General features: G+C 48.5%; 1 protein-coding gene across 2 annotated transcripts in view; it reads right to left on the bottom strand.

The window, feature by feature from the left end:
* LOC124020014 (liprin-alpha-1-like) overlaps positions 1 to 27,742 on the bottom strand; it is a 91,359-nt gene that overhangs the window by 43,869 nt on the left and 19,748 nt on the right. For both annotated transcript variants that reach the window (XM_046335434.1, XM_046335435.1), the window contains exons 3-5: positions 8,409 to 8,510; positions 5,843 to 6,007; positions 5,675 to 5,749 (exon numbers count right to left, since the gene is read on the bottom strand). In XM_046335434.1, coding sequence (XP_046191390.1) covers positions 5,675 to 5,749; positions 5,843 to 6,007; positions 8,409 to 8,510 — 342 coding nt within the window. The remainder of the gene's footprint in view (positions 1 to 5,674; positions 5,750 to 5,842; positions 6,008 to 8,408; positions 8,511 to 27,742) is intronic.

Raw genomic sequence — 27,742 nt, 5'->3', positions numbered from 1 at the left:
GGGTCCAATAATTGAATAATATAGATTTCTACATTTATTTTGTAACACTCGCGCACGCGATGCGAGCGGTGTAGTCTGGGTATAAGGGACTCCACAGTCAGATCGGAAGTCTTTTCAAAGTTAGCAGGCTAACTCATTCATTGATCCCACTTTGTCAAATCCCCAAATACAGATGACCCTCTCTGACATTAAAAGGTAAAGAGACACACACACACACACACACACACACACACACACACACACACACACACACACACACACACACACACACACACACACACACACACAATTGCTTTAGAGGCAAGAGAAGATTCCTACTGAAACGTACAGCTGAGCTGTGGCGGGTATCACAGGAGGTTGGTGGCACCTTAATTGGGGAGGACAGGCTCGTGGTAATGGCTGGAGCGGAATCCGTGGAATGGTGTCAAATATATCAAACACCTGGTTTCCATGGTTTCCTTGACTTTGATGCCATTCCATTCGCTCCGTTCCAGACATTATTATGAGCCGTCCTCCCCTCAGCAGCCTCCCCTGGTGTGTGTGTGTACTTGTGTGTGTTGTCTGGCCACCATTTTAAAAACAGTGAGTGAACTGAAGCACCAGGGAAGAGTCCAGCTTGGGCTGTGAGCCTGACCACAGCTATTCTAGTGCTGCCGGCCCCCGGTCAGGGACCAACCACATAGACGCATATATCCCTCCACTGCCAGGGAGACACGCTCTCCCCATCTTTCACAGGTCAGACGGTAGAGCTTGCAACTCCAGGGTCGTGGGTTTGATTCCCGGGACCAGCAGCACGTAAAACATATTCACACATGACGAAGTCCCTTTGGATAATAGTGTCTGTTAAATGCCCAACTCGCACACATTCATGCAGGCGGACACACACAAGGAGAAGCGTAAGAGAAGTGTGTGTGTGTGTGTGTGTGTGTGTGTGTGTGTGTGTGTGTGTGTGTGTGTGTGTGTGTGTGTGTGTGTGTGTGTGTGTGTGTGTGTGTGTGTGTGTGTGTGTGTGTGTGTGTGTGTGTGTGTGTGTGTGTGTGTGTGTGTGTGTGTGTGTGTGTGTGTGTGTGTACTGCTAGGCTAATTCCCTACTCTCTTGAGACGAAGGGAATCAAAGGAGAGATGTAGAGGACAGGAGAGAAATCTAGTCCACTTTCCCATGATCCTCGAGCCCTTTTGTCCATTTTAATCCCATTCACGACTCATCTCCTCTGAGAGCTCTGTGCATTCTGTGTGTGTATACGTCCATTCGTGGAGTCCCAGTATCGGGCTCTCAGTTAATAAGTCTCATATCAATGTGTGACTCATGTCCCTACAACACCTGTATCTGTGTACAGTGGAACATTACAGATACGGTGTAATCACTAGACAGTATAACATTACAGATACTGTGTAATCACTAGACAGTACAACATTACAGATACTGTGTAATCACTAGACAACATCACAGATACTGTGTCATCACTAGACAGTATAACATCACAGATACTGTGTCATCACTAGACAACATCACAGATACTGTGTAATCACTAGACAGTATAACATCACAGATACTGTGTCATCACTAGACAACATCACAGATACTGTGTAATCACTAGACAGTATAACATTACAGATACTGTGTCATCACTAGACAACATCACAGATACTGTGTCATCACTAGACAACATCACAGATACTGTGTAATCACTAGACAGTATAACATTACAGATACTGTGTAATCACTAGACAACATCACAGATACTGTGTCATCACTAGACAGTATAACATTACAGATACTGTGTAATCACTAGACAACATCACAGATACTGTGTCATCACTAGACAGTATAACATCACAGATACTATGTCATCACTAGACAACATCACAGATACTGTGTCATCACTAGACAACATCACAGATACTGTGTCATCACTAGACAGTATAACATCACAGATACTATGTCATCACTAGACAACATCACAGATACTGTGTCATCACTAGACAACATCACAGATACTGTGTCATCACTAGACAGTATAACATCACAGATACTGTGTCATCACTAGACAGTATAACATCACAGATACTGTGTCATCACTAGACAGTATAACATCACAGATACTGTGTCATCACTAGACAGTATAACATCACAGATACTGTGTCATCACTAATAATAATAATAATAATAATAATATATATGCCATTTAGCAGACGCTTTTATCCAAAGCGACTTACAATCATGTGTGCATACATTCTACGTATGGGTGGTCCCGGACTAGACAGTATAACGTCACAGATACCGTGTCATCACTAGACAACATCACAGATACTGTGTCATCACTAGACAGTATAACATCACAGATACTGTGTAATCACTAGACAACATCACAGATACTGTGTAATCACTAGACAACATCACAGATACTGTGTCATCACTAGACAACATCACAGATACTGTGTCATCACTAGACAACATCACAGATACTGTGTCATCACTAGACAGTATAACATCACAGATACTGTGTCATCACTAGACAGTAGAACATCACAGATACCGTGTCATCACTAGACAACATCACAGATACTGTGTCATCACTAGACAGTATAACATCACAGATACTGTGTCATCACTAGACTAAATCACAGATACTGTGTCATCACTAGACAGTATAACATCACAGATACTGTGTCATCACTAGACAACATAACATCACAGATACTGTGTCATCACTAGACAACATCACAGATACTGTGTCATCACTAGACAACATCACAGATACTGTGTCATCACTAGACAGTATAACATCACAGATACTGTGTCATCACTAGACAACATCACAGATACTGTGTCATCACTAGACAACATCACAGATACTGTGTCATCACTAGACAACATCACAGATACTGTGTCATCACTAGACAACATCACAGATACTGTGTCATCACTAGACAACATCACAGATACTGTGTAATCACTAGACAACATCACAGATACTGTGTAATCACTAGACAGCACAACATCACAGATACTGTGTAATCACTAGACAACATTAGATGCTGTGTCATCACTAGACAGTACAACATCACAGATACTGTGTCATCACTAGACAACATTACAGATACTGTGTAATCACTAGACAGTACAACATCACAGATACTGTGTAATCACTAGACAACATTAGATACTGTGTCATCACTAGACAGTACAACATCACAGATATTGTGTCATCACTAGACAACATTACAGATACTGTGTAATCACTAGACAGTACAACATCACAGATACTGTGTAATCACTAGACAACATTAGATACTGTGTCATCACTAGACAGTACAACATCACAGATACTGTGTAATCACTAGACAACATCACAGATACTGTGTAATCACTAGACAACATCACAGATACTGTGTAATCACTAGACAACATCACAGATACTGTGTCATCACTAGACAGTATAACATCACAGATACTGTGTCATCACTAGACAACATCACAGATACTGTGTCATCACCATACATAGCCTATTCTTCTTTATCCTCGTCTTAAACATGGGAATGATGAAATAAGGTCCATAGTCATTCAAGATGGATTGTTTTTTTATTCCCCCGGGAAAACGAGTGAGGACTGTTGTCATGGATACGATTTGCTGATTGTCGGGCGAGTGTGAGTCGCCATAGGCAAGTTGACTGGGAACATGGTTGAATCCTCCACGAGGCAAACAAACAGGCAAAATGTCAGTACAGAGACAAAGTGGAGTCGCAATTCAACGGATCAGACATGAGATGGATGTGTCAGGGTCGACAGACAATCAACAGATTACAGGGAAGACCAGCCACGTCGCCGAGACACCGACGTCTCGCTCCTCAGAAAAGACAAACAGCTTCTTCACCCGCTTTGAGGATAACACAGTGTCACCATCGCGGCCCGCTTTGAGGATAACACAGTGTCACCATCGCGGCCCGCTTTGAGGATAACACAGTGCCACCATCGCGGCCCGCTTTGAGGATAACACAGTGCCACCATCGCGGCCCGCTTTGAGGATAACACAGTGTCACCATCGCGGCCCGCTTTGAGTATAACACAGTGCCACCATCGTGGCCCGCTTTGAGGATAACACAGTGCCACCATCGTGGCCCGCTTTGAGGATAACACAGTGCCACCATCGTGGCCCGCTTTGAGGATAACACAGTGCCACCATCGTGGGCCGCTTTGAGGATAACACAGTGCCACCATCGTGGGCCGCTTCCAAGGAATGTAGGGGCTCGTTCTCCGTGGCCGACGCGAGTAAGACATTTAAGCTTGTTAGCCATCGCAAGGCTGCCGCCCCCACTAGCCGCGACCTCAGAGCATGCGCAGACCAGCTGGCTGGAGTGTTTACGGACATATTCAATCTCTCCCTTTCCCAGTCTGCTGTCCCCACTTACTTCAAGATGTCCACCATTGCTCCTGTACCCAAGAAAGCAAAAGGTAACTGAACTAAGGCTTGGGGCTAGTTAAGGATCACATCACCTCTACCTTACCAGACACCATAGACCATCTTCAATTTGCATACCGCCCCCAGTAGATCCACAGACGATGCAATCGCCATCGCACTGCACACTGCCCTATCCTATCTGGACAAGAAGAATACCTATGTAAGAATGCTGTTCATAGACTATAGCTCAGCCTTCAATACCATAGTACCCTCCAAGCTCATCACTAAGCTCAGGGTCCTGGGACTGAACCCCTCCCTGTGCAACTGGGTCCTGGACTTCCTGACGGGTCGCCCTTAGGTGGTGATGATAAGAAACAACACCTCTTCGCTGAACCTCAACACTGGGGCCCCACAAGGGTGCATGCTCAACCCCCTCCTGTACTCCCATAACTGCGTGGCCAAGCACCCCTCCAACTCAATCCTCAAGTTTGCAGACGACACAACGGTAGTAGGCTTGATTACCAACAACGATGAGACAGCCGACAGGGAGGAGGTCAGGGCTCGGAGTGTGGTACCAGGTAACCTCTCCCTGAACAAAACTAAGGAGCTGATTGTGGACTTCAGGAAACAGCAGAGGGAGCACGCCCCACTCCACATCTTCGGCAGTGGAGAAGTTATAAAGCTTCAAGTTCCTCGGACTTCATCACTGACATCCTGAAATGGTCCACCCACACAGACAGTGTGGTGAAGAACGCGCAACAGCGCCTCTTCAACCTCAGGAGGCTGAAGAAATTTGTCTTGACACCTAAAACCCTCACAAAAACTTTTACAGATGCACAATTAAGAGCATCCTGTCGGGCTGTATCACCGCCTGCTACTGCAGGGCTCAAGAGGGTGGAGGCCAACAGACTGTTAAATAGCCATCACTAGCCGGCTACCACTCGGTTACTCAACACTGCACCTTAGAGGCTGCTGCCCAATATTCATAGACATGGAATCACTGGTCACGTTAATAATGTTTACATACTGCTTTACCCATAGGAATATATTGTATAGTAGCCTACTGTATTTGTCTATGCCACTCCGACATTGCTCGTCCCAATAGTATATACATCTTAATTCCATGATTGTACTTTTAGATGTGTGTGTACACAGGGTCACCACGGGGTCACCACGGGGTCACCACAGGGTCACCACAGGGTTACTACGGGGTCACCACGGGGTCACCACGGGGTCACCACGGGGTCACCACGGGATGGTCCGATGAGGCTTACCTCTTTGTGTTGTGATGTGAGCTGTTCTTCCAGTTGGCTGCATCTTTCTAAAGCCACACGAAGTCTCTCCCTGACCTGGAAAACAGACAATTATTAGTCTCCATCATTTTATACACTTGCCATTACATCTCTACAAAAGAAGAGATTAGCAGGCTCCCCCCTACCAACCTTCTCGTCCAGGGCTTTGTGGTGTTCGAACAGGGACTTGAGTGCCTTGAGGACCTCTACCTCGCTGGAGACCCCGGCAGGAGACTGGGCCTGCCTCTTCACCACAGTCATCCTCAGACTGCGTTCATGACGAGACACCAGACACTCCAGATGCTCCAGGAGAAGCTACGGTCATCACAGAACACACATCAGATGTTACACACACACGTTCCAAACAGCTTGTTACACACACACACACACACACACACACACACACACACACACACACACACACACACACACACACACACACACACACACACACACACACACACACACACACACACACACACACACACACACACACACACACACACACACACACACACACAGGATTGTGAAATAGTACAGACATGTTTACACACGAGTGTGTGTTGTGCTCAATCCCATGTGGTTGAGCAGCTCAGGGGGGTCCCATCACAGCTGCAGGCTGACAAAGCCCAGACTCATCCCTTAATCTCCCCTTCCCCCTTCATATCTCCCCCTCTACCCCATTCCTTCCATATTCTACCCTCCATCCTTCCATATTCTACCCTCCATCCTTCCATATTCTACCCTCCATCCTTCCATATTCTACCCTCCATCCTCCCTTCCTCCCATATTCTACCCTCCATCCTCCCTTCCTCCCATATTCTACCCTCCATCCTCCCATATTCTACCCTCCATCCTCCCATATTCTACCCTCCATCCTCTCTCTCCCCTTCCTCCCATATTCTACCCTCTCCCCTTCCTCCCATATTCTACCCTCTCCCCTCCCTCCCATATTCTACCCTCCATCCTCCCTCCCATATTCTACCCTCCATCCTCCCTCCCATATTCTACCCTCCATCCTCCCTCCCATATCTACCCTCCATCCTCCCTCCCATATCTACCCTCCATCCTCCCTCCCATATTCCACCCTCCATCCTCCCTCCCATATTCCACCCTCCATCCTCCCTCCCATATTCCACCCTCCATCCTCCCTCCCATATTCCACCCTCCCCCATCCCATATTCCACCCTCCATCCTCCCTCCCATATTCCCCCTCCCCCTCCCATATTCTACCCTCCCCTCCCCCATATTCTACCCTCCATCCTCCCTCCCATATTCTCCCTCCATCCTCCCTCCATATTCCACCCTCCATCCTCCCTCCCATATTCTACCCTCCATCCTCCCTCCCATATTCTACCCTCCATCCTCCCTCCCATATTCTACCCTCCATCCTCCCTCCCATATTCTACCCTCCATCCTCCCTCCCATATTCTACCCTCCATCCTCCCTCCCATCCCATATATTCTACCCTCCATCCTCCCTCCCATATTCTACCCTCCATCCTCCCTCCCATATTCTACCCTCCATCCTCCCTCCCATATTCTACCCTCCATCCTCCCTCCCATATTCTACCCTCCATCCTCCCTCCCATATTCTACCCTCCCTCCCATATTCTACCCTCCATCCTCCCTCCCATATTCTACCCTCCATCCTCCCTCCCATATTCTACCCTCCCTCCCATATTCTACCCTCCATCCTCCCTCCCATATTCTACCCTCCATCCTCCCTCCCATATTCTACCCTCCATCCTCCCTCCCATATTCTACCCTCCATCCTCCCTCCCATATTCTACCCTCCATCCTCCCTCCCATATTCTACCCTCCATCCTCCCTCCCATATTCTACCCTCCATCCTCCCTCCCATATTCTACCCTCCATCCTCCCTCCCATATTCTACCCTCCATCCTCCCCCATCCCCATATTCTACCCTCCATCCTCCCTCCCATATTCTACCCTCCATCCTCCCTCCCATATTCTACCCTCCATCCTCCCTCCCATATTCTACCCTCCATCCTCCCTCCCATATTCTACCCTCCATCCCCCCTCCCATATTCTACCCTCCATCCTCCCTCCCATATTCTACCCTCCATCCTCCCTCCCATATTCTACCCTCCATCCCCTCTCCTCCTCCTCCTCCCCCCACCTTCTCTCCCCCTATTTAAATTCCTCCTCCCTCCCCTCTCTAATTCCTCCCCCTCCCTCCTCTCCCCAGTCAGTGTCCATCGTTCCTAATCAGACTGACCCAGACTCTGCACATTTCAACTGGACTGGCAGGTGGATTAACCAGTTAGAGCCGCACATCTGCCACTAGGCCTGAGCAGAGAAGTGACAGACAGGGGATTTATCCTATGGCTGTCTGCGCTGTGACCTGGGAGGGTGGGTGCTCTGTCAACCACTCATTAGGGGTGACCTAATCCTCAGAACAAAGATCAAGCCCTCTCTTAAAAACACTTGTAAATACACACACACACACTACTAAAACACAAACGAATACTCACAGGTCAAACCAGTGTGGGTCTGACACTGTTAATGGACTATGCTAGGGACTGGAAGGGGACTGTGTGCGTGTGTGTGTGTGTGTGTGTGTGTGTGTGTGTGTGTGTGTGTGCGTGTGTGTGTGTGTGCTCAGTGTGTGTGCTCCCGACACACATTGTGGTGCGCAGTGTGTGTGTGTGTGTGTGTGTGTGTGTGTGTGTGTGTGTGTGTGTGTGACTGACCCGTGTGTTGTTCCTCTCAGCCTTGAGCTCAGCGATCTCCTCCTCCCTCTCCATCAAATGCTCCCGACACACATTCACCTCCTTGGTCAGCGCAGCAAACTCCTGGAAAACAACAGCACATTATCACAACATTAGAGAGACAGCAAACTCCTGGAAAACAACAGCACATTATCACAACGTTAGAGAGACAGCAAACTCCTGGAAAACAACAGCACATTATCACAACGTTAGAGAGACAGCAAACTCCTGAACAACAACAACACATTATCACAACGCTAGAGAGACAGCAAACTCCTGGACAACAACACATTATCACAACGTTAGAGAGACAGCAAACTCCTGGACAACACCACATTATCACGACGTTAGAGAGACAGCAAACTCCTGGACAACAACACATTATCACAACATTAGAGAGACAGCAAACTCCTGGACAACAACAACACATTATCACAACGTTAGAGAGACAGCAAACTCCTGGACAACAACACATTATCACAACGTTAGAGAGACAGCAAACTCCTGGACAACAACACATTATCACAACGTTAGAGAGACAGCAAACTCCTGGACAACAACACAACGTTAGAGAGACAGCAAACTCCTGGACAACAACACATTATCACAACGTTAGAGAGACAGCAAACTCCTGGACAACAACAACACAACACTAGAGAGACAGCAAACTCCTGGACAACAACACATTATCACAACGTTAGAGAGACAGCAAACTCCTGGACAACAACACAACGTTAGAGAGACAGCAAACTCCTGGACAACAACACATTATCACAACGCTAGAGAGACAGCAAACTCCTGGACAACAACACAAGGTTAGAGAGACAGCAAACTCCTGGACAACAACAACACATTAACACAACATTAGAGAGACATCAAACTCCTGGACAACTACACAACATTAGAGAGACATCAAACTCCTGGACAACAACACATTATCACAACGTTAGAGAGACAGCAAACTCCTGGACAACAACACATTATCACAACGCTAGAGAGACAGCAAACTCCTGGACAACAACAACACATTATCACAACATTAGAGAGACATCAAACTCCTGGACAACAACACATTATCACAACGTTAGAGAGACAGCAAACTCCTGGACAACAACACATTATCACAACGCTAGAGAGACAGCAAACTCCTGGACAACAACAACACATTATCACAACATTAGAGAGACAGCAAACTCCTGGACAACACCACATTATCACAACGTTAGAGAGACAGCAAACTCCTGAACAACAACACATTATCACAACGTTAGAGAGACAGCAAACTCCTGGACAACAACAACACAACGTTAGAGAGACAGCAAACTCCTGGACAACAACACATTATCACAACGTTAGAGAGACAGCAAACTCCTGGACAACAACACATTATCACAACGTTAGAGAGACAGCAAACTCCTGGACAACAACAACACATTATCACAACGTTAGAGAGACAGCAAACTCCTGGACAACAACAACACATTATCACAACGTTAGAGAGACAGCAAACTCCTGGACAACAACACAACGTTAGAGAGACAGCAAACTCCTGGACAACAACACAACGTTAGAGAGACAGCAAACTCCTGGACAACAACACATTATCACAACGTTAGAGAGACAGCAAACTCCTGGACAACAACAACACATTATCACAACGTTAGAGAGACAGCAAACTCCTGGACAACAACACAACGTTAGAGAGACAGCAAACTCCTGGACAACAACACATTATCACAACGTTAGAGAGACAGCAAACTCCTGGACAACAACACAACATTAGAGAGACAGCAAACTCCTGGACAACAACACAACGTTAGAGAGACAGCAAACTCCTGGACAACAACACATTATCACAACGTTAGAGAGACAGCAAACTCCTGGACAACAACAACGTTAGAGAGACAGCAAACTCCTGGACAACAACAACACATTATCACAACGCTAGAGAGACAGCAAACTCCTGGACAACAACAACGTTAGAGAGACAGCAAACTCCTGGACAACAACAACGTTAGAGAGACAGCAAACTCCTGGACAACAACAACGTTAGAGAGACAGCAAACTCCTGGACAACAACACATTATCACAACGTTAGAGAGACAGCAAACTCCTGGACAACAACACATTATCACAACGTTAGAGAGACAGCAAACTCCTGGACAACAGCACATTATCACAACGTTAGAGAGACAGCAAACTCCTGGACAACAACAACACATTATCACAACGTTAGAGAGACAGCAAACTCCTGGACAACAACACATTATCACAACGTTAGAGAGACAGCAAACTCCTGGACAACAACAACACATTAACACAACATTAGAGAGACAGCAAACTCCTGGACAACAACAACACATTATCACAACATTAGAGAGACAGCAAACTCCTGGACAACAACACATTATCACAACGTTAGAGAGACAGCAAACTCCTGGACAACAACACATTATCACAACGCTAGAGAGACAGCAAACTCCTGGACAACAACACAACGTTAGAGAGACAGCAAACTCCTGGACAACAACAACACATTATCACAACGCTAGAGAGACAGCAAACTCCTGGACAACAACAACATTAGAGAGACAGCAAACTCCTGGACAACAACAACGTTAGAGAGACAGCAAACTCCTGAACAACAACAACACATTATCACAACGTTAGAGAGACAGCAAACTCCTGGACAACAACAACACATTATCACAACGCTAGAGAGACAGCAAACTCCTGGACAACAACAACACATTATCACAACGCTAGAGAGACAGCAAACTCCTGGACAACAACAACGTTAGAGAGACAGCAAACTCCTGGACAACAACAACACATTATCACAACGCTAGAGAGACAGCAAACTCCTGGACAACAACACAACGTTAGAGAGACAGCAAACTCCTGGACAACAACACAACGTTAGAGAGACAGCAAACTCCTGGACAACAACACAACGTTAGAGAGACAGCAAACTCCTGGACAACAACACATTATCACAACGTTAGAGAGACAGCAAACTCCTGGACAACAACACATTATCACAACGTTAGAGAGACACACATCCCGACAGTCAACAGGTAGGGCAACTACACACTTCCCGACAGTCAACAGGTAGGGCAACTACACACATCCTGACAGTCAACAGGTAGGGCAACTACAGTCCTGACAGTCAACAGGTAGGGCAACTACACACTCCTGACAGTCAACAGGTAGGGCAACTACACACATCCTGACAGTCAACAGGTAGGGCAACTACACACATCCTGACAGTCAACAGGTTGGGCAACTACACACTTCCTGACAGTCAACAGGTTGGGCAACTACACACTTCCTGACAGTCAACAGGTAGGGCAACTACACACATCCTGACAGTCAACAGGTAGGGCAACTACACACATCCTGACAGTCAACAGGTTGGGCAACTACACACTTCCTGACAGTCAACAGGTTGGGCAACTACACACTTCCTGACAGTCAACAGGTTGGGCAACTACACACTTCCTGACAGTCAACAGGTTGGGCAACTACACACTTCCTGACAGTCAACAGGTTGGGCAACTACACACTTCCTGACAGTCAACAGGTTGGGCAACTACACACTTCCTGACAGTCAACAGGTTGGGCAACTACACACTTCCTGACAGTCAACAGGTAGGGCAACTACACACTTCCTGACAGTCAACAGGTAGGGCAACTACACACTTCCTGAAAGTAACTTAAGGTGCAAAGAAAAAAATTAAGCTGTATGTTCATGTGAGAATTTAATAAAAAAATACGATTGAAGTATTGAACGAGTATTACCACTGTTTCACGAATGTGACTGAAAAATACAACTGGGGTTTCAGAGTACGTTCCGTCACTAAGATTATAATATATCTATTCAGAGAGGTCGAGGTCTCCATCATCTCACAGACCAGGTGGACACAACCACAGTAAGAGCAGCACACACTGACTACAACTATCAGGAGATGAGGACAGATGGAGATGGAGGGGACAGTAGAGGAGGACAGATGGAGAGGGGACAGTAGAGGAGAACAGATGGAGATGGAGGGGACAGTAAAGGAGGACAGATGATGATGGGACAGTAGAAGAGAGAGAGAGGACAGTAGAAGAGAGAGAGAGACAGTAGAAGAGAGAGAGAGGACAGTAGAAGAGAGAGAGAGGACAGTAGAAGAGAGAGAGGACAGTAGAAGAGAGAGAGGACAGTAGAAGAGAGAGAGGACAGTAGAAGAGAGAGAGGACAGTAGAAGAGAGAGAGGACAGTAGAAGAGAGAGAGGACAGGAGACACCTTTCCTTTGCCTTCATATTCCAAAGTCTCCCTCCACTCTTCCATCATCCCATTCAATCAACAGTCACTATGCATTAAGACTACATGCAGTTTACCAACTCGAGACTCTTGCCCTATACCACCCACCCACCCACACACCCACCCACCCACACACACACCCACCCACCCACACACCCACAGCCCTTAACAGATTCCATGATGGTTGTGCCGACAGAGTGAACCATCCTGATGTTTGGTTCCCTGAGTATCCAGGCCTTCTTTGCGGACACAATCACGTAAACACACACACACTCACGTAAACACACACACACACACTCACGTAAACACACACACACACTCACGTAAACACACACACACACTCACGTAAACACACACACACACGTAAACACACACACACGTAAACACACACACGTAAACACACACGTAAACACACACGTAAACACTCACGTAAACACACACACACTCACGTAAACACACACACACTCACTCACTCACGTAAACACACACACACTCACTCACTCACGTAAACACACACACACTCACTCACTCACGTAAACACACACACACTCACTCACTCACGTAAACACACACACACACTCACTCACGTAAACACACACACACACTCACTCACGTAAACACACACTCACTCACGTAAACACACACACACACACTCACGTAAACACACACACACTCACGTAAACACACACACTCACGCACGTAAACACACACGCACGTAAACACACACGCACGTAAACACACACGCACGTAAACACACACGCAGGTAAACACACACGCAGGTAAACACACACGCAGGTAAACACACACGCAGGTAAACACACACACACGTAAACACACACACACACACGTAAACACACACACACACAAACACACACACACACGTAAACACACACACAAACACACACACACACAAACACACACACACACACGTAAACACACACACACACACACACACAAACACACACACACACACACACACACACACACACACACACACACACACACACACACACACACACACACACACAACGGCCTGAGGAAGCCGTCTTCTTTCCCTCTCTTATATATTGATCTACTTTGGAGACTGGCACCGATTCCACACGAGAGACCATGGGAGTTTTTGATTGGCCTGACCATTGCATAAGGGCCCGTCCTTTAGCCAGTGAGGGAGGAGAAGGAGGCAGGCAAAGGGGTCATTATGTGGGGAGTTGGAATGTTGGATTCCTGAATTCCAGAGCAGAGTCTGATGTACAACCAGCCGCGAGAGAGTGAGTGAGAGACAGAGTGAGACAGGAGAGAGAGAGAGAGAGGAGAGAGAGAGAGACAGGAGAGAGAGAGACAGGAGAGAGAGAGACAGGAGAGAGAGAGACAGGAGAGAGAGAGACAGGAGAGAGAGAGACAGGAGAGAGAGAGACAGGAGAGAGAGAGACAGGAGAGAGAGAGAAAGAGAGAGAGAGAAAGAGAGAGAGAGTGACCCTGCCTGTCTGGCTACTTCAGTACAGCCTGTCCTGCATACTCTCTCCTTTCCTTCCATTTCTCCACACTCTCCTTCTTAGTCTCCCTTTATCTCTCTGTCTCTTCTCATCACTGTCTGTCTGAAATCTGTCTTGCCTACTACTAACCAAAAACCAAATACTGTGTACTAACCATACAACATACTATTTAGTAGAAATGTATGCAGTCGTTTACTAATCTCACAACATACTATTTAGCACATAATGTTTAGCAGAAGAGTATTTAGTAAGCAACAAATATCAACATATTAGGCTCTCCCATACTGACAATCAGTGTTGGGGTTAGTTACCTGGAAACTAATATATTACATATTACTCGGTACATTTAACAAAACTCGTTACTTTATAATATGACTTTGCATGTTGAAGGGAGCCGGCGTTATATTCCTGGAAAAAAAAATATCTAAACGTTTTGGACTGTCAGAGGGAGTCGCGCGCTCTACCAAAGATAGGCTGGTTACTAACTCAGGTCTGATCACTGGTTCCTCCTTCCATCTGATAGGCTGGTTACTAACTCAGGTCTGGTCACTGGTTCCTCCTTCCATCTGATAGGCTAGTTACTAACTCAGGTCTGATCACTGGTTCCTCCTTCCATCTGATAGGCTAGTTACTAACTCAGGTCTGATCACTGGTTCCTCCTTCCATCTGATAGGCTAGTTACTAACTCAGGTCTGATCACTGGTTCCTCCTTCCATCTGATAGGCTAGTTACTAACTCAGGTCTGATCACTGGTTCCTCCTTCCATCTGATAGGCTGGTTACTAACTCAGGTCTGATCACTGGTTCCTCCTTCCATCTGATAGGCTAGTTACTAACTCAGGTCTGATCACTGGTTCCTCCTTCCATCTGATAGGCTAGTTACTAACTCAGGTCTGATCACTGGTTCCTCCTTCCATCTGATAGGCTAGTTACTAACTCAGGTCTGATCACTGGTTCCTCCTTCCATCTGATAGGCTAGTTACTAACTCAGGTCTGAACACTAGTTCCTCCTCCCATCTGATAGGCTGGTTACTAACTCAGGTCTGATCACTGGTTCCTCCTTCCATCTGATAGGCTGGTTACTAACTCAGGTCTGATCACTGGTTCCTCCCATCTGATAGGCTGGTTACTCACTCAGGTCTGATCACTGGTTCCTCCTTCCATCTGATAGGCTGCTTACTAACTCAGGTCTGATCACTGGTTCCTCCTTCCATCTGATAGGCTAGTTACTAACTCAGGTCTGATCACTGGTTCCTCCTTCCATCTGATAGGCTAGTTACTAACTCAGGTCTGATCACTGGTTCCTCCTTCCATCTGATAGGCTAGTTACTAACTCAGGTCTGATCACTGGTTCCTCCTTCCATCTGATAGGCTAGTTACTAACTCAGGTCTGAACACTAGTTCCTCCTCCCATCTGATAGGCTGGTTACTAACTCAGGTCTGATCACTGGTTCCTCCCATCTGATAGGCTGGTTACTAACTCAGGTCTGAACACTAGTTCCTCCTCCCATCTGATAGGCTAGTTACTAACTCAGGTCTGATCACTGGTTCCTCCTTCCATCTGATAGGCTAGTTACTAACTCAGGTCTGAACACTAGTTCCTCCTCCCATCTGATAGGCTGGTTACTAACTCAGGTCTGATCACTGGTTCCTCCTTCCATCTGATAGGCTGGTTACTAACTCAGGTCTGATCACTGGTTCCTCCCATCTGATAGGCTGGTTACTCACTCAGGTCTGATCACTGGTTCCTCCTTCCATCTGATAGGCTAGTTACTAACTCAGGTCTGATCACTGGTTCCTCCTTCCATCTGATAGGCTAGTTACTAAATCAGGTCTGATCACTGGTTCCTCCTTCCATCTGATAGGCTAGTTACTAACTCAGGTCTGATCACTGGTTCCTCCTTCCATCTGATAGGCTAGTTACTAACTCAGGTCTGGTCACTGGTTCCTCCTTCCATCTGATAGGCTAGTTACTAACTCAGGTCTGATCACTGGTTCCTCCTTCCATCTGATAGGCTAGTTACTAACTCAGGTCTGATCACTGGTTCCTCCTTCCATCTGATAGGCTAGTTACTAACTCAGGTCTGATCACTGGTTCCTCCTTCCATCTGATAGGCTAGTTACTAACTCAGGTCTGATCACTGGTTCCTCCTTCCATCTGATAGGCTAGTTACTAACTCAGGTCTGATCACTGGTTCCTCCTTCCATCTGATAGGCTAGTTACTAACTCAGGTCTGATCACTGGTTCCTCCTTCCATCTGATAGGCTAGTTACTAACTCAGGTCTGATCACTGGTTCCTCCTTCCATCTGATAGGCTAGTTACTAACTCAGGTCTGATCACTGGTTCCTCCTTCCATCTGATAGGCTGGTTACTAACTCAGGTCTGATCACTGGTTCCTCCTTCCATCTGATAGGCTAGTTACTAACTCAGGTCTGATCACTGGTTCCTCCTTCCATCTGATAGGCTGGTTACTAACTCAGGTCTGATCACTGGTTCCTCCTTCCATCTGATAGGCTGGTTACTAACTCAGGTCTGATCACTGGTTCCTCCTTCCATCTGATAGGCTAGTTACTAACTCAGGTCTGATCACTGGTTCCTCCTTCCATCTGATAGGCTGTTACTAACTCAGGTCTGATCACTGGTTCCTCCTTCCATCTGATAGGCTAGTTACTAACTCAGGTCTGATCACTGGTTCCTCCTTCCATCTGATAGGCTGGTTACTAACTCAGGTCTGATCACTGGTTCCTCCTTCCATCTGATAGGCTAGTTACTAACTCAGGTCTGATCACTGGTTCCTCCTTCCATCTGATAGGCTAGTTACTAACTCAGGTCTGAACACTAGTTCCTCCTCCCATCTGATAGGCTGGTTACTAACTCAGGTCTGATCACTGGTTCCTCCTTCCATCTGATAGGCTGGTTACTAACTCAGGTCTGATCACTGGTTCCTCCCATCTGATAGGCTGGTTACTCACTCAGGTCTGATCACTGGTTCCTCCTTCCATCTGATAGGCTAGTTACTAACTCAGGTCTGATCACTGGTTCCTCCTTCCATCTGATAGGCTAGTTACTAAATCAGGTCTGATCACTGGTTCCTCCTTCCATCTGATAGGCTAGTTACTAACTCAGGTCTGATCACTGGTTCCTCCTTCCATCTGATAGGCTAGTTACTAACTCAGGTCTGGTCACTGGTTCCTCCTTCCATCTGATAGGCTAGTTACTAACTCAGGTCTGATCACTGGTTCCTCCTTCCATCTGATAGGCTAGTTACTAACTCAGGTCTGATCACTGGTTCCTCCTTCCATCTGATAGGCTAGTTACTAACTCAGGTCTGATCACTGGTTCCTCCTTCCATCTGATAGGCTAGTTACTAACTCAGGTCTGATCACTGGTTCCTCCTTCCATCTGATAGGCTAGTTACTAACTCAGGTCTGATCACTGGTTCCTCCTTCCATCTGATAGGCTAGTTACTAACTCAGGTCTGATCACTGGTTCCTCCTTCCATCTGATAGGCTAGTTACTAACTCAGGTCTGATCACTGGTTCCTCCTTCCATCTGATAGGCTGGTTACTAACTCAGGTCTGATCACTGGTTCCTCCTTCCATCTGATAGGCTGGTTACTAACTCAGGTCTGATCACTGGTTCCTCCTTCCATCTGATAGGCTAGTTACTAACTCAGGTCTGATCACTGGTTCCTCCTTCCATCTGATAGGCTGCTTACTAACTCAGGTCTGATCACTGGTTCCTCCTTCCATCTGATAGGCTAGTTACTAACTCATCACCAAAGGCACAAAAGGCTTCGGTCAGACATGCTTTAATGTTTAACACACAAGTCTATCTAGGCTAAGGGCCCCGTGGTAACACTAGTTCCTCCTCCCATCTGATAGGCTAGTTACTAACTCAGGTCTGATCACTGGTTCCTCCTTCCATCTGATAGGCTAGTTACTAACTCAGGTCTGGTCACTGGTTCCTCCTTCCATCTGATAGGCTAGTTACTAACTCAGGTCTGATCACTGGTTCCTCCTTCCATCTGATAGGCTAGTTACTAACTCAGGTCTGATCACTGGTTCCTCCTTCCATCTGATAGGCTAGTTATTAACTCAGGTCTGATCACTGGTTCCTCCTTCCATCTGATAGGCTAGTTACTAACTCAGGTCTGATCACTGGTTCCTCCTTCCATCTGATAGGCTAGTTACTAACTCAGGTCTGATCACTGGTTCCTCCTTCCATCTGATAGGCTAGTTACTAACTCAGGTCTGATCACTGGTTCCTCCTTCCATCTGATAGGCTAGTTACTAACTCAGGTCTGATCACTGGTTCCTCCTTCCATCTGATAGGCTGGTTACTAACTCAGGTCTGATCACTGGTTCCTCCTTCCATCTGATAGGCTGGTTACTAACTCAGGTCTGATCACTGGTTCCTCCTTCCATCTGATAGGCTAGTTACTAACTCAGGTCTGATCACTGGTTCCTCCTTCCATCTGATAGGCTGCTTACTAACTCAGGTCTGATCACTGGTTCCTCCTTCCATCTGATAGGCTGCTTACTAACTCAGGTCTGATCACTGGTTCCTCCTTCCATCTGATAGGCTAGTTACTAACTCAGGTCTGAACACTAGTTCCTCCTCCCATCTGATAGGCTGGTTACTAACTCAGGTCTGAACACTAGTTCCTCCATTAATCTGTGGCGCTGCTTTCCTGTGCTAGTCTAGTGTGCTGCACTGTCATCTGGGCTGCTGAATTAGCCATATATACTGGAGGACAAACATCTGTACAGGTTAGCTGGCTTTTCATTCAAAATCTCTCTCTCACGCCGCCAGTTCTGGTTAAATGAGGAAACAAGTTGAGATCGGATCATGAAAACGCTCGCCCGGAAGGGTCATGATTCTAAAAATAACGCACACTTTACTTCAAAAGTAACTATTAATGTATTACCAAGTGTTGAAAAGTAATACATGATCTTTCTAGTTACTCGTAAAAGTAATCGGATTACATTTCATTACTTTTGTTGCATCTTCAGTAAGGCATCATCAAATGTTGCCTTGTTTCATTTTTATCCAGCCCCGCCCCCTTCTCTAATAATTAGCTAATTAACAGTTGTCGTAAAACACGCGGTCTCGAAACAAGATTCCCTTCCTCAATAGCGTTTTTAAAATTTTTATTAACCTTTATTTAACTAGGCAAGTCAGTTAAGAACAAATTCTTATTTTCAATGACAGCCTAGGAACAGTGGGTTAACTGCCTGTTCAGGGGCAGAACGACAGATTTGTACCTTGTCAGCTCGGCGATTTGAACTTGCAACCTTCCGGTTACTAGTCCAACACTCTAACCACTAGGCTACCCTGCCGCCCCAGCGTGCGGTCGAATCAAACTAGATGAAAAGCCAAATTGAGTATGAAATCCTGGCACTTTAAAACACTACATTTTCAAAATGTCACAAACTTTGAAAATAAATCTGCAACCTCTTGTGTTGCTTTCTTTTTCGCCTCTGTGGTGCCTCTGTGTGTCCCTCTCCTCTTTGTACTAAAGACATGTGACCAAACCGGACACCAAGGGAAGCTTTTCTCTTTTCTACATCACCAAAGGCACAAAAGGCTTCGGTCAGACATGCTTTAATGTTTAACACACAAGTCTATCTAGGCTAAGGGCCCCGTGGTAACGGCCTAATGTGGTCTCAACTGATAAGCAGCGTGTCTGTCTGTCCACTGTCCATCCATCACTGCAGAACTAAGAGGCCTGAGAGCGGAGTGGGACAAAAGCACAGCTGAATGCTCTCCTTTTCATTTCTGACCTAGCGCTTCAGGGGGGAGAGAAAAATACCACTGGAGATCATTTATCTTACGCCTGTCAGCACGGCTTCCTAGAATATATGTTGAGCGCGCCTGGTGTCTCCGCGCGCCTGGTGTCTCCGCGCGCCTGCATATCCTAACTCCCCCTGAGACACCCTCGGAGACTGGGGTCACAGCCAGGGTCAACCATTATCAACTAGGATTAAGTGCCTTGCACATCAACTAGTGTTTCACCTTGTCGGCATGGGGATTCGGGAATAGAGACCTTTGGATAACTTGGTCAATGCTCTGACCGCTAGGCGACCTGTTGTCCTCCTGGTATTACAGTCTAGATAGGATAAATGAACACAGAAAACTGTTCTGTATTAACAGAAACCTGTATTTGCTGCTGTGGGACACCACCAGCGTAGGAAGGCATCTTGTCTGCCTCCTTCCCTCCCTCCAGCATGACGGCTCTCTCCCTCCCTCCAGCAGGACGGCTCCGTCCCGCCCTACCTCCAGCAGGACGGCTCCGTCCCGCCCTCCCTCCAGCAGGACGGCTCCGTCCCGCCCTCCCTCCAGCAGGACGGCTCCCTCCCGCCCTCCCTCCAGCAGGACGGCTCCCTCCCGCCCTCCCTCCAGCAGGACGGCTCCCTCCCGCCCTCCCTCCAGCATGACGGCTCCCTCCCGCCCTCCCTCCAGCATGACGGCTCCCTCCCGCCCTCCCTCCCGCACTCACTTTACATCACTTAGATGTTTACACCACAACCTCTGTCAGAGAGATGAGAGGGAAAGAGACTGTGAGGAGAGAGGAGGGGGAGCGATAGAGACAGGGAATGAGAGAGAGAGAGAGGGTGAGGAGAGAGAGAGGGGGAAGAGAGAGGAGAGAGGAGGGGGAGCGAGAGACAGGGGGAGAGAAGAGAAAGAGATGTGAGGAGAGACGGGGAGGAGAGAGGAGGGGGAGCGATAGAGACAGGGAATGAGAGAGAGAGAGAGAGAGAGAGAGAGAGAGAGGGTGAGGAGAGAGAGGGGGAAGAGAGAGGAGAGAGAGGAGGGGGAGCGATAGATACGGGGATTGAGAGAGAGACGGGGATTGAGAGAGAGACGGGGATTGAGAGAGAGAGAGAGAGAGAGAGAGAGAGAGAGAGAGAGACGGGGAATGAGAGAGAGAGACGGTGAGGAGAGACCGGGAGGAGAGGAGAGAAACACTAAATATACATATTCACCCTCTGAATGGCACATATACACAATCCATGTCTCCAGACTTAAAAATCCTTCTTTAACCTGTCCTCCCCTTCATCTACACTGATTGAAGTGGATTTAACAGGTGACATCAATAAGGGATTGTATCTTTCACCTGGTCAGTCTATGTCATGGAAAGAGCAGGTGTTCCTAATGCTTTGTACACAATGAGAGAGAAAGAGAGGGAGGGGATCTACCGGATGTCTAGTTTGATGGGATTGGACATTTCCAAGTGAATGTAAACAAGAGACATTGTGCAAATAGACGCACGTTTGTCTGAAGAAAGAACAGTACTGGCTCTGGAACAGCATGTACACACACACACACACACCACACACACACACACACACACACACACACACACACACCTCTATTAAATATGTAAGGTGGAGCACGTGCATACACCCATTTGAATGAAATGGAGCAGCCTCTCTGTGTTCGCTGGGCAGATGTCCGATGGGTACCAGAGAGGGTGTGATGTTACCGCGGGTCGTCTCGTCTGTCAGGAGGTGAGTCCTCTACCGCGGGTCGTCTCGTCTGTCAGGAGGTGAGTCCTCTACTGAGGGTCGTCTCATCTGTCGGGAGTTGAGTCCTCTACCGCGGGTCGTCTCGTCTGTCGGGAGGTGAGTCCTCTACCGCGGGTCGTCCCGTCTGTCAGGAGGTGAGTCCTCTACCGCGGGTCGTCTCGTCTGTCGGGAGGTGAGTCCTCTACCACGGGTCGTCCCGTCTGTCTGAAGGTGAGTCCTCTACCGCGGGTCGTCTCGTCTGTCGGGAGGTGAGTCCTCTACCGCGGGTCGTCCCGTCTGTCAGGAGGTGAGTCCTCTACCGAGGGTTCATGATACAGACGGTGAGTCACATTGGTGGAACTCCCAGTTGACAGGGGGCCGGGCCCACATGGTGGGAGATACAGGGGGAAATGACACGGCTTCCAGCTTCCAGAAAGACAGTTGCTTTCAAACGAGGGATTTGGTGGTAAAAACAGTCAATCTGTATGTACGAACGGCACATTGACACATCCAGCCCACAGCGAGAGGTTAAAAAACAAACACTTAGTCAGCATGTCTTTAATAAGCACATAGGATGGCAGGGAACTGAAAAACAAGTTCACATGTAGAATACAATGTAAATGCCAATGGTGTTGATACCAGGCTCCCAACAGCACTCTGCAATCTGAAGCCACAGAGACGTTTCGCCCTGAACCACACAACTCCAGGCATCTGTGGGGCAAAAGCCTAAGTACCCCAGACAACGGGCGTCCGGCTCGGGGCACACCAGGGAACTTGAGCACTACACACAGTAAAGACAGAAAGGACCTTGGCTGATCAGTGTGTTGAGCTGGAGCCTGGCCCATGGCATCTCCTGAAACTGTTATTTACTCTGCTGTTACATCTGCTAAGAGACTGCAGCAACACTGGTATAACAGACTCTACTCTGCTGTTACATCTGGTAAGAGACTGCAGCAACACTGGTATAACAGACTCTACTCTGCTGTTACATCTGCTAAGAGACTGCAGCAACACTGGTATAACAGACTCTACTCTGCTGTTACATCTGCTAAGAGACTGCAGCAACACTGGTATAACAGACTCTACTCTGCTGTTACATCTGCTAAGAGACTGCAGCAACACTGGTATAACAGACTCTGCTCTGCTGTTACATCTGCTAAGAGACTGCAGCAACACTGGTCTGACAAGACTCTCTACTCTGCTGTTACATCTGCTAAGAGACTGCAGTGGTTCTAACAGACTCTATCTGCTGTTACATCTGCAGAGACTGCAGCAACACTGGTGGGTCCCTACATCTGCTAACAGAGAACTGGTCTGGCTTTTAATCTGAAGAGACTATAGACTCTGCTGTTACATCTGCTGTGAGTCTGCTAAGAGACTGCAGCAACACTGGTATAACTGGTTAGATGGCTGTTACACTGCTAGCAAGGCTGGTATGAGGCCACAAGACTCTACTCTGCTGTTACATCTGGTAAGAGACTGCAGCAACACTGGTATAACAGACTCTACTCTGCTGTTACATCTGCTAACAGACTGCAGCAACACTGGTATAACAGACTCTACTCTGCTGTTACATCTGGTAAGAGACTCTCTGCTGTTACAAGACAACACTGGTCTGACAAGACTCTACTCTCAGCAACACTGGTATAACAGACTCTCACATCTGCTGTTACATCTCACACACACTGCTGTTACAGACTGCAGCAACACTGGTATAACAGACTCTACTCTGCTGTTACATCTGGTAAGAGACTGCAGCAACACTGGTATAACAGACTCTGCTGTTACATCTGCTAAGAGACTGCAGCAACACTGGTATAACAGACTCTGCTGTTACATCTGCTAAGAGACTGCAGCAACACTGGTATAACAGACTCTCACACACACAGTCACACATCAGTCTCACACAGTCTCAGTGGAACTGCAACAACACTGGTATAACAGACTCTACACACACTGGGCAACATCTTCAGAGAAGCCTGTCATTTCAGCCCCCAGAGAGCCAGGTTCATCTGCTAGAGAGACTGTTCAGCCCCCAGAGACTGGTTAGCCCCCACAGAGCCAAGGTTAGCCCCCATCTGGGTTCAGCCCCCAGAGAGCCACTGCAGCCCCCAAGAGCCACTGGTTCAGCCCCAGAGAGCCAAGGTTACAGCTGCTAGAGAGACTGTTCAGCCCCCAACACTGGTTCAGCCTCCCAGAGAGCCACTCTGCTGTTACATCTGAAGAGCCACTGTTCAGCCCCCAGCAGACACTTAACAGACTCTACTCTGCTGAGGGAGACTCATTCAACTGGTATAACTGACTTCAATCTGCATTCCTGAACCCCCATACATCTGGTAAGTTCCAAACCATGGATTATTTATCTGGGTATAACAGACTCCACTGACTCTGCTGTTACATCTGCTAAGAGACTGCAGAGCACTGGTAAACAGACTTAATCTGGGTTAGGGCAGACTCTGGTTAGGTAAGAGACTGCAGCAACACTGGTCTGACAGACTCTACTCTGCTGTCATACATCTGTGTATAGAGACTGCAGCAACAGAAAACAGTGCATCTGCAAGACTGTGCAACGTTGCTGTTACATCTGGAAGAGACTGCAGCAACACTGGTCTAACAGACTCTACTCCTGTTAAAGGGGACTGTTACAACTGGTAAGACCGACTGCAGCAAACACTGGTCTGACAAGACTCTACTCTGCTGTTACATCTGCTAAGAGACTGCAGCAAACACTGGTATAGACAGACTCTACTCTGCTGTTACATCTGGTAAGAGACTGCAGCAACACTGGTCTGACAAGACTCTACTCTGACCAGAGACTGGCCAATACCTCAGAGTGGTTAGGGAGAAAGACTGCAGCAACACTGGTCTGACAAGACTCTACTCTGCTGGTTAAACATCTGGGAGGAAGCAACACTAAAGGAGCAACTGACCCTACCTGCCAGACCGGACCGTGACCAGAGTGGCCAAACCTAGAGTGGGAGGACTGCAGAACACTGGCTGACCTGACCCAACCTGCCAGACCGGACCGTGACTGCAGAGTGGCCAAACCCAGAGTGGGATCTAGAAAGTGGCCTACCTCTCCTCACCCTGCCAGACATTACATGGAGGGGTGGCCCCCAGAGGGGAGAAAGTTAGAGAACCAGTGGTCTCCGTGCCCTTTAAGTAACCCAGTATAGCTTCAGTGATGTCTGGGTTAGATGGCTCCACTGCTACAAGGCCTTATGAGGCCACAACACCCTGTAGTGTGGTAAGCCACTCTCAGGTTAAGGAGCTTTACATCAGCCAACACAGTCAGACCGGTCTCACACACAGTCTCACACACACAGTCTCACACACACAGTCTCACACACACAGTCTCACACACACAGTCTCACACACACAGTCTCACACACAGTCTCACACACACAGTCTCACACACACAGTCTCACACACACAGTCTCACACACACAGTCTCACACACCGGACCGTCTCACACACACAGTCTCACACACAGTGGGAACACAGTCACACAGTCTCACACACAGTCACACACACACAGTCACACACACACAGTGGTCAAACACACAGTCTCACAGTCACACAGTCTCACACTGACACAGTCTCACACACTTAATTAGTGGACCGTGACCAGAGTGGCCAAACCCAGAGTGGGAGGGAGAATTCAGAGAAGCCTGTCATTTCAGCCCAACCTGCAGAGGACCATGAACAAGAGTGGCCAAACCCAGAGTGGGAGGGAGAAAGGAGCCAGGGTTCACCCAACCTGCCAGACCCCAGTGAGCCAGGGTTCAGCCCCAGAGTCCAGGGTTCAGCCCCCAGAGACCAGGGTTCAGCCCCCAGAGAGCCAGGGTCAAACCCCCAGAGATGGGTTCAGCCCCAGAAAGGAGTTCAGCCCCCAGAGAGCCAGGGTTCAGCCCCCAGACCCAGGAGCCCCCAGAGAGCCAGGGTGGCCCCCAGAGCCAGGGTTCAGCCCCCAGAGAGGAGGGTTCACCTGACCCAATCCATTCCTGCCCCCAGAGAGCCAGGTTCCAAACCCAGAGAGCCAGGGAGAAAGGTTCAGCCCCAGGACCCCCCAGCCAGAGCCAGAACAAGAGTTCCAAATCCCAGAGTTAGGGAGGGTTCAGCCTGAGGAGCCAGAGCCAGGGTGTTATAGAGGGCCAAACCCAGAGTGGGAGAGAAAGGGTTCAGCCGTTGACCCAGAGAGCCAGGGACTGAGGCAGAGAGCCAGTCTTACAGAGTCAGAGGGTCCCAAAGGGAGACCTGACCCAACCTGCCAGACCGGACCGTGACCAGAGAAACCCAGAGTGGGAGCCCCAGAAAGGAGGGACCTGACCCAACCTGCCAGACCGGACCACGAGTGGCCAAACCCAGAGTGGGAGGGAGAAAGGAGCGGACCTGACCCAACCTGCCAGACCGGACCGTGACCAGAGTGGCCAAACCCAGAGTGGGAGGGAGAAAGGAGCGGACCTGACCCAACCTGCCAGACTGGACCGTGACCCAGTGGCCAAACCCAGAGTGGGAGGGAGAAAGGAGCGGACCTGACCCAACCTGCCAGACCGGACCGTGACCAGAGCCAAACCCAGAGTGGGAGGGAGAAAGGAGCCCTGACCCAACCTGCCAGACCGGACCGTGACCAGAGGGCCAAACCCAGAGTGGGAGGGAGAAAGGAGCGGACCTGACCCAACCTGCCAGACCGGACCACGAGTGGCCAAACCCAGAGTGGGAGGGAGAAAGGAGCGGACCTGACCCAACCTGCCAGTGGGATGGAGAAAGGAGCGGACCTGACCCAACCTGCCAGACCGGACCGTGACCAGAGTGCTCAAACCCAGAGTGGGAGGGAGAAAGGAGCGGACCTGACCCAACCTGCCAGACCGGACCGTGACCAGAGTGGCCAAACCCAGAGTGGGAGGGGACTTGTGTGGGAACCGGTACCAGGACCTGGGTCTCAAAGTCCATGCAGAGAAATTCAACCTTTCTGTCACAGATGTCCAAAACTTAGACTACACAACCATATACAAAACAAACTCACGTCTGGAACTTTAGGTAGATTGTTTTGTGGGGGTTACTGTACTCCCCCCTCTCTCTGTGTTTCTCTGCCCCTCTCAGGGTCCCCTCAATGGATAGGAGGAGGAATGATCCTCTGGCTGCTCCACCAACTCCATACTTCCACCAGTGAATGAAAAAAAACACAAAAAAAAAACTTTCCCTCGTCACATTTTCCATGAAATACAGAGGGAGGCTGGATTTATTCACCACAATCAATAGAATACAGTTTGTTCTTTCCCTTCCTCCCTCTCCCTCCCCTCCCCCCTCCCTCCCTCCCCTCCCTCCCCCTCCCTCCCTCCCCTCCCTCCCTCCCCCCCCCTCCCTCCCCCTCCCTCCCTCCCTCCCTCCTCCTCTCCCTCCCCCTCCCTCCCCTCCCTCCTCCCTCCCCTCCCTCCCTCCCTCCCTCCCCCTCCCTCCCTCCCTCCCCCTCCCCTCTCCCTCCCTCCCCCCTCTCCCTCCCCCTCCCTCCCTCCCTCCCCCTCCCTCTCCCCCCCTCCCTCCCTCCCCCTCCCCCCTCCCCCTCCCTCCCCCCTCCCTCCCCCTCCCTCCCTCCCCTCCCTCCTCCTCCCTCCCCTCCCTCCCTCCCTCTCCCTCCCCTCCCTCCCCCCCTCCCTCCCTCCCCCCCCCCTCCCTCCCCCCCCTTCAGAAACTACATAAGATGCTAAAACAAGATGCTAAAACAAGGAACATAACTCTAAAAGGACTTTGAAGAGAGGAAAGGAGAGAGAGAGAGAATGTGGGAATCAAATAAAATAGGCAGAGGCACACGAGGAGAAAAACAGAGATATTTTATAGAAGCCCTCTAAACCAAGACGCCACGGAAACAAATCACATTTGGAGTTGAGTGAGGCAAAAGAGTAGGGGAGGGAAAGAGGGAGGGCAAAAGAGTAGGGGGGGGAGGGAAAAGAGGGAGGGGGGAGGGGAAGAGGGAGGCAAAAGAGTAGGGGAGGGAAAGAGGGAG

The sequence above is a fragment of the Oncorhynchus gorbuscha genome, unplaced genomic scaffold (assembly GCF_021184085.1).
Source record: "Oncorhynchus gorbuscha isolate QuinsamMale2020 ecotype Even-year unplaced genomic scaffold, OgorEven_v1.0 Un_scaffold_748, whole genome shotgun sequence".
NCBI lineage: Eukaryota > Metazoa > Chordata > Actinopteri > Salmoniformes > Salmonidae > Oncorhynchus > Oncorhynchus gorbuscha.
Note: the sequence above shows the minus strand (reverse complement) of the source record. Positions and strands in the feature narration are given on the sequence as shown.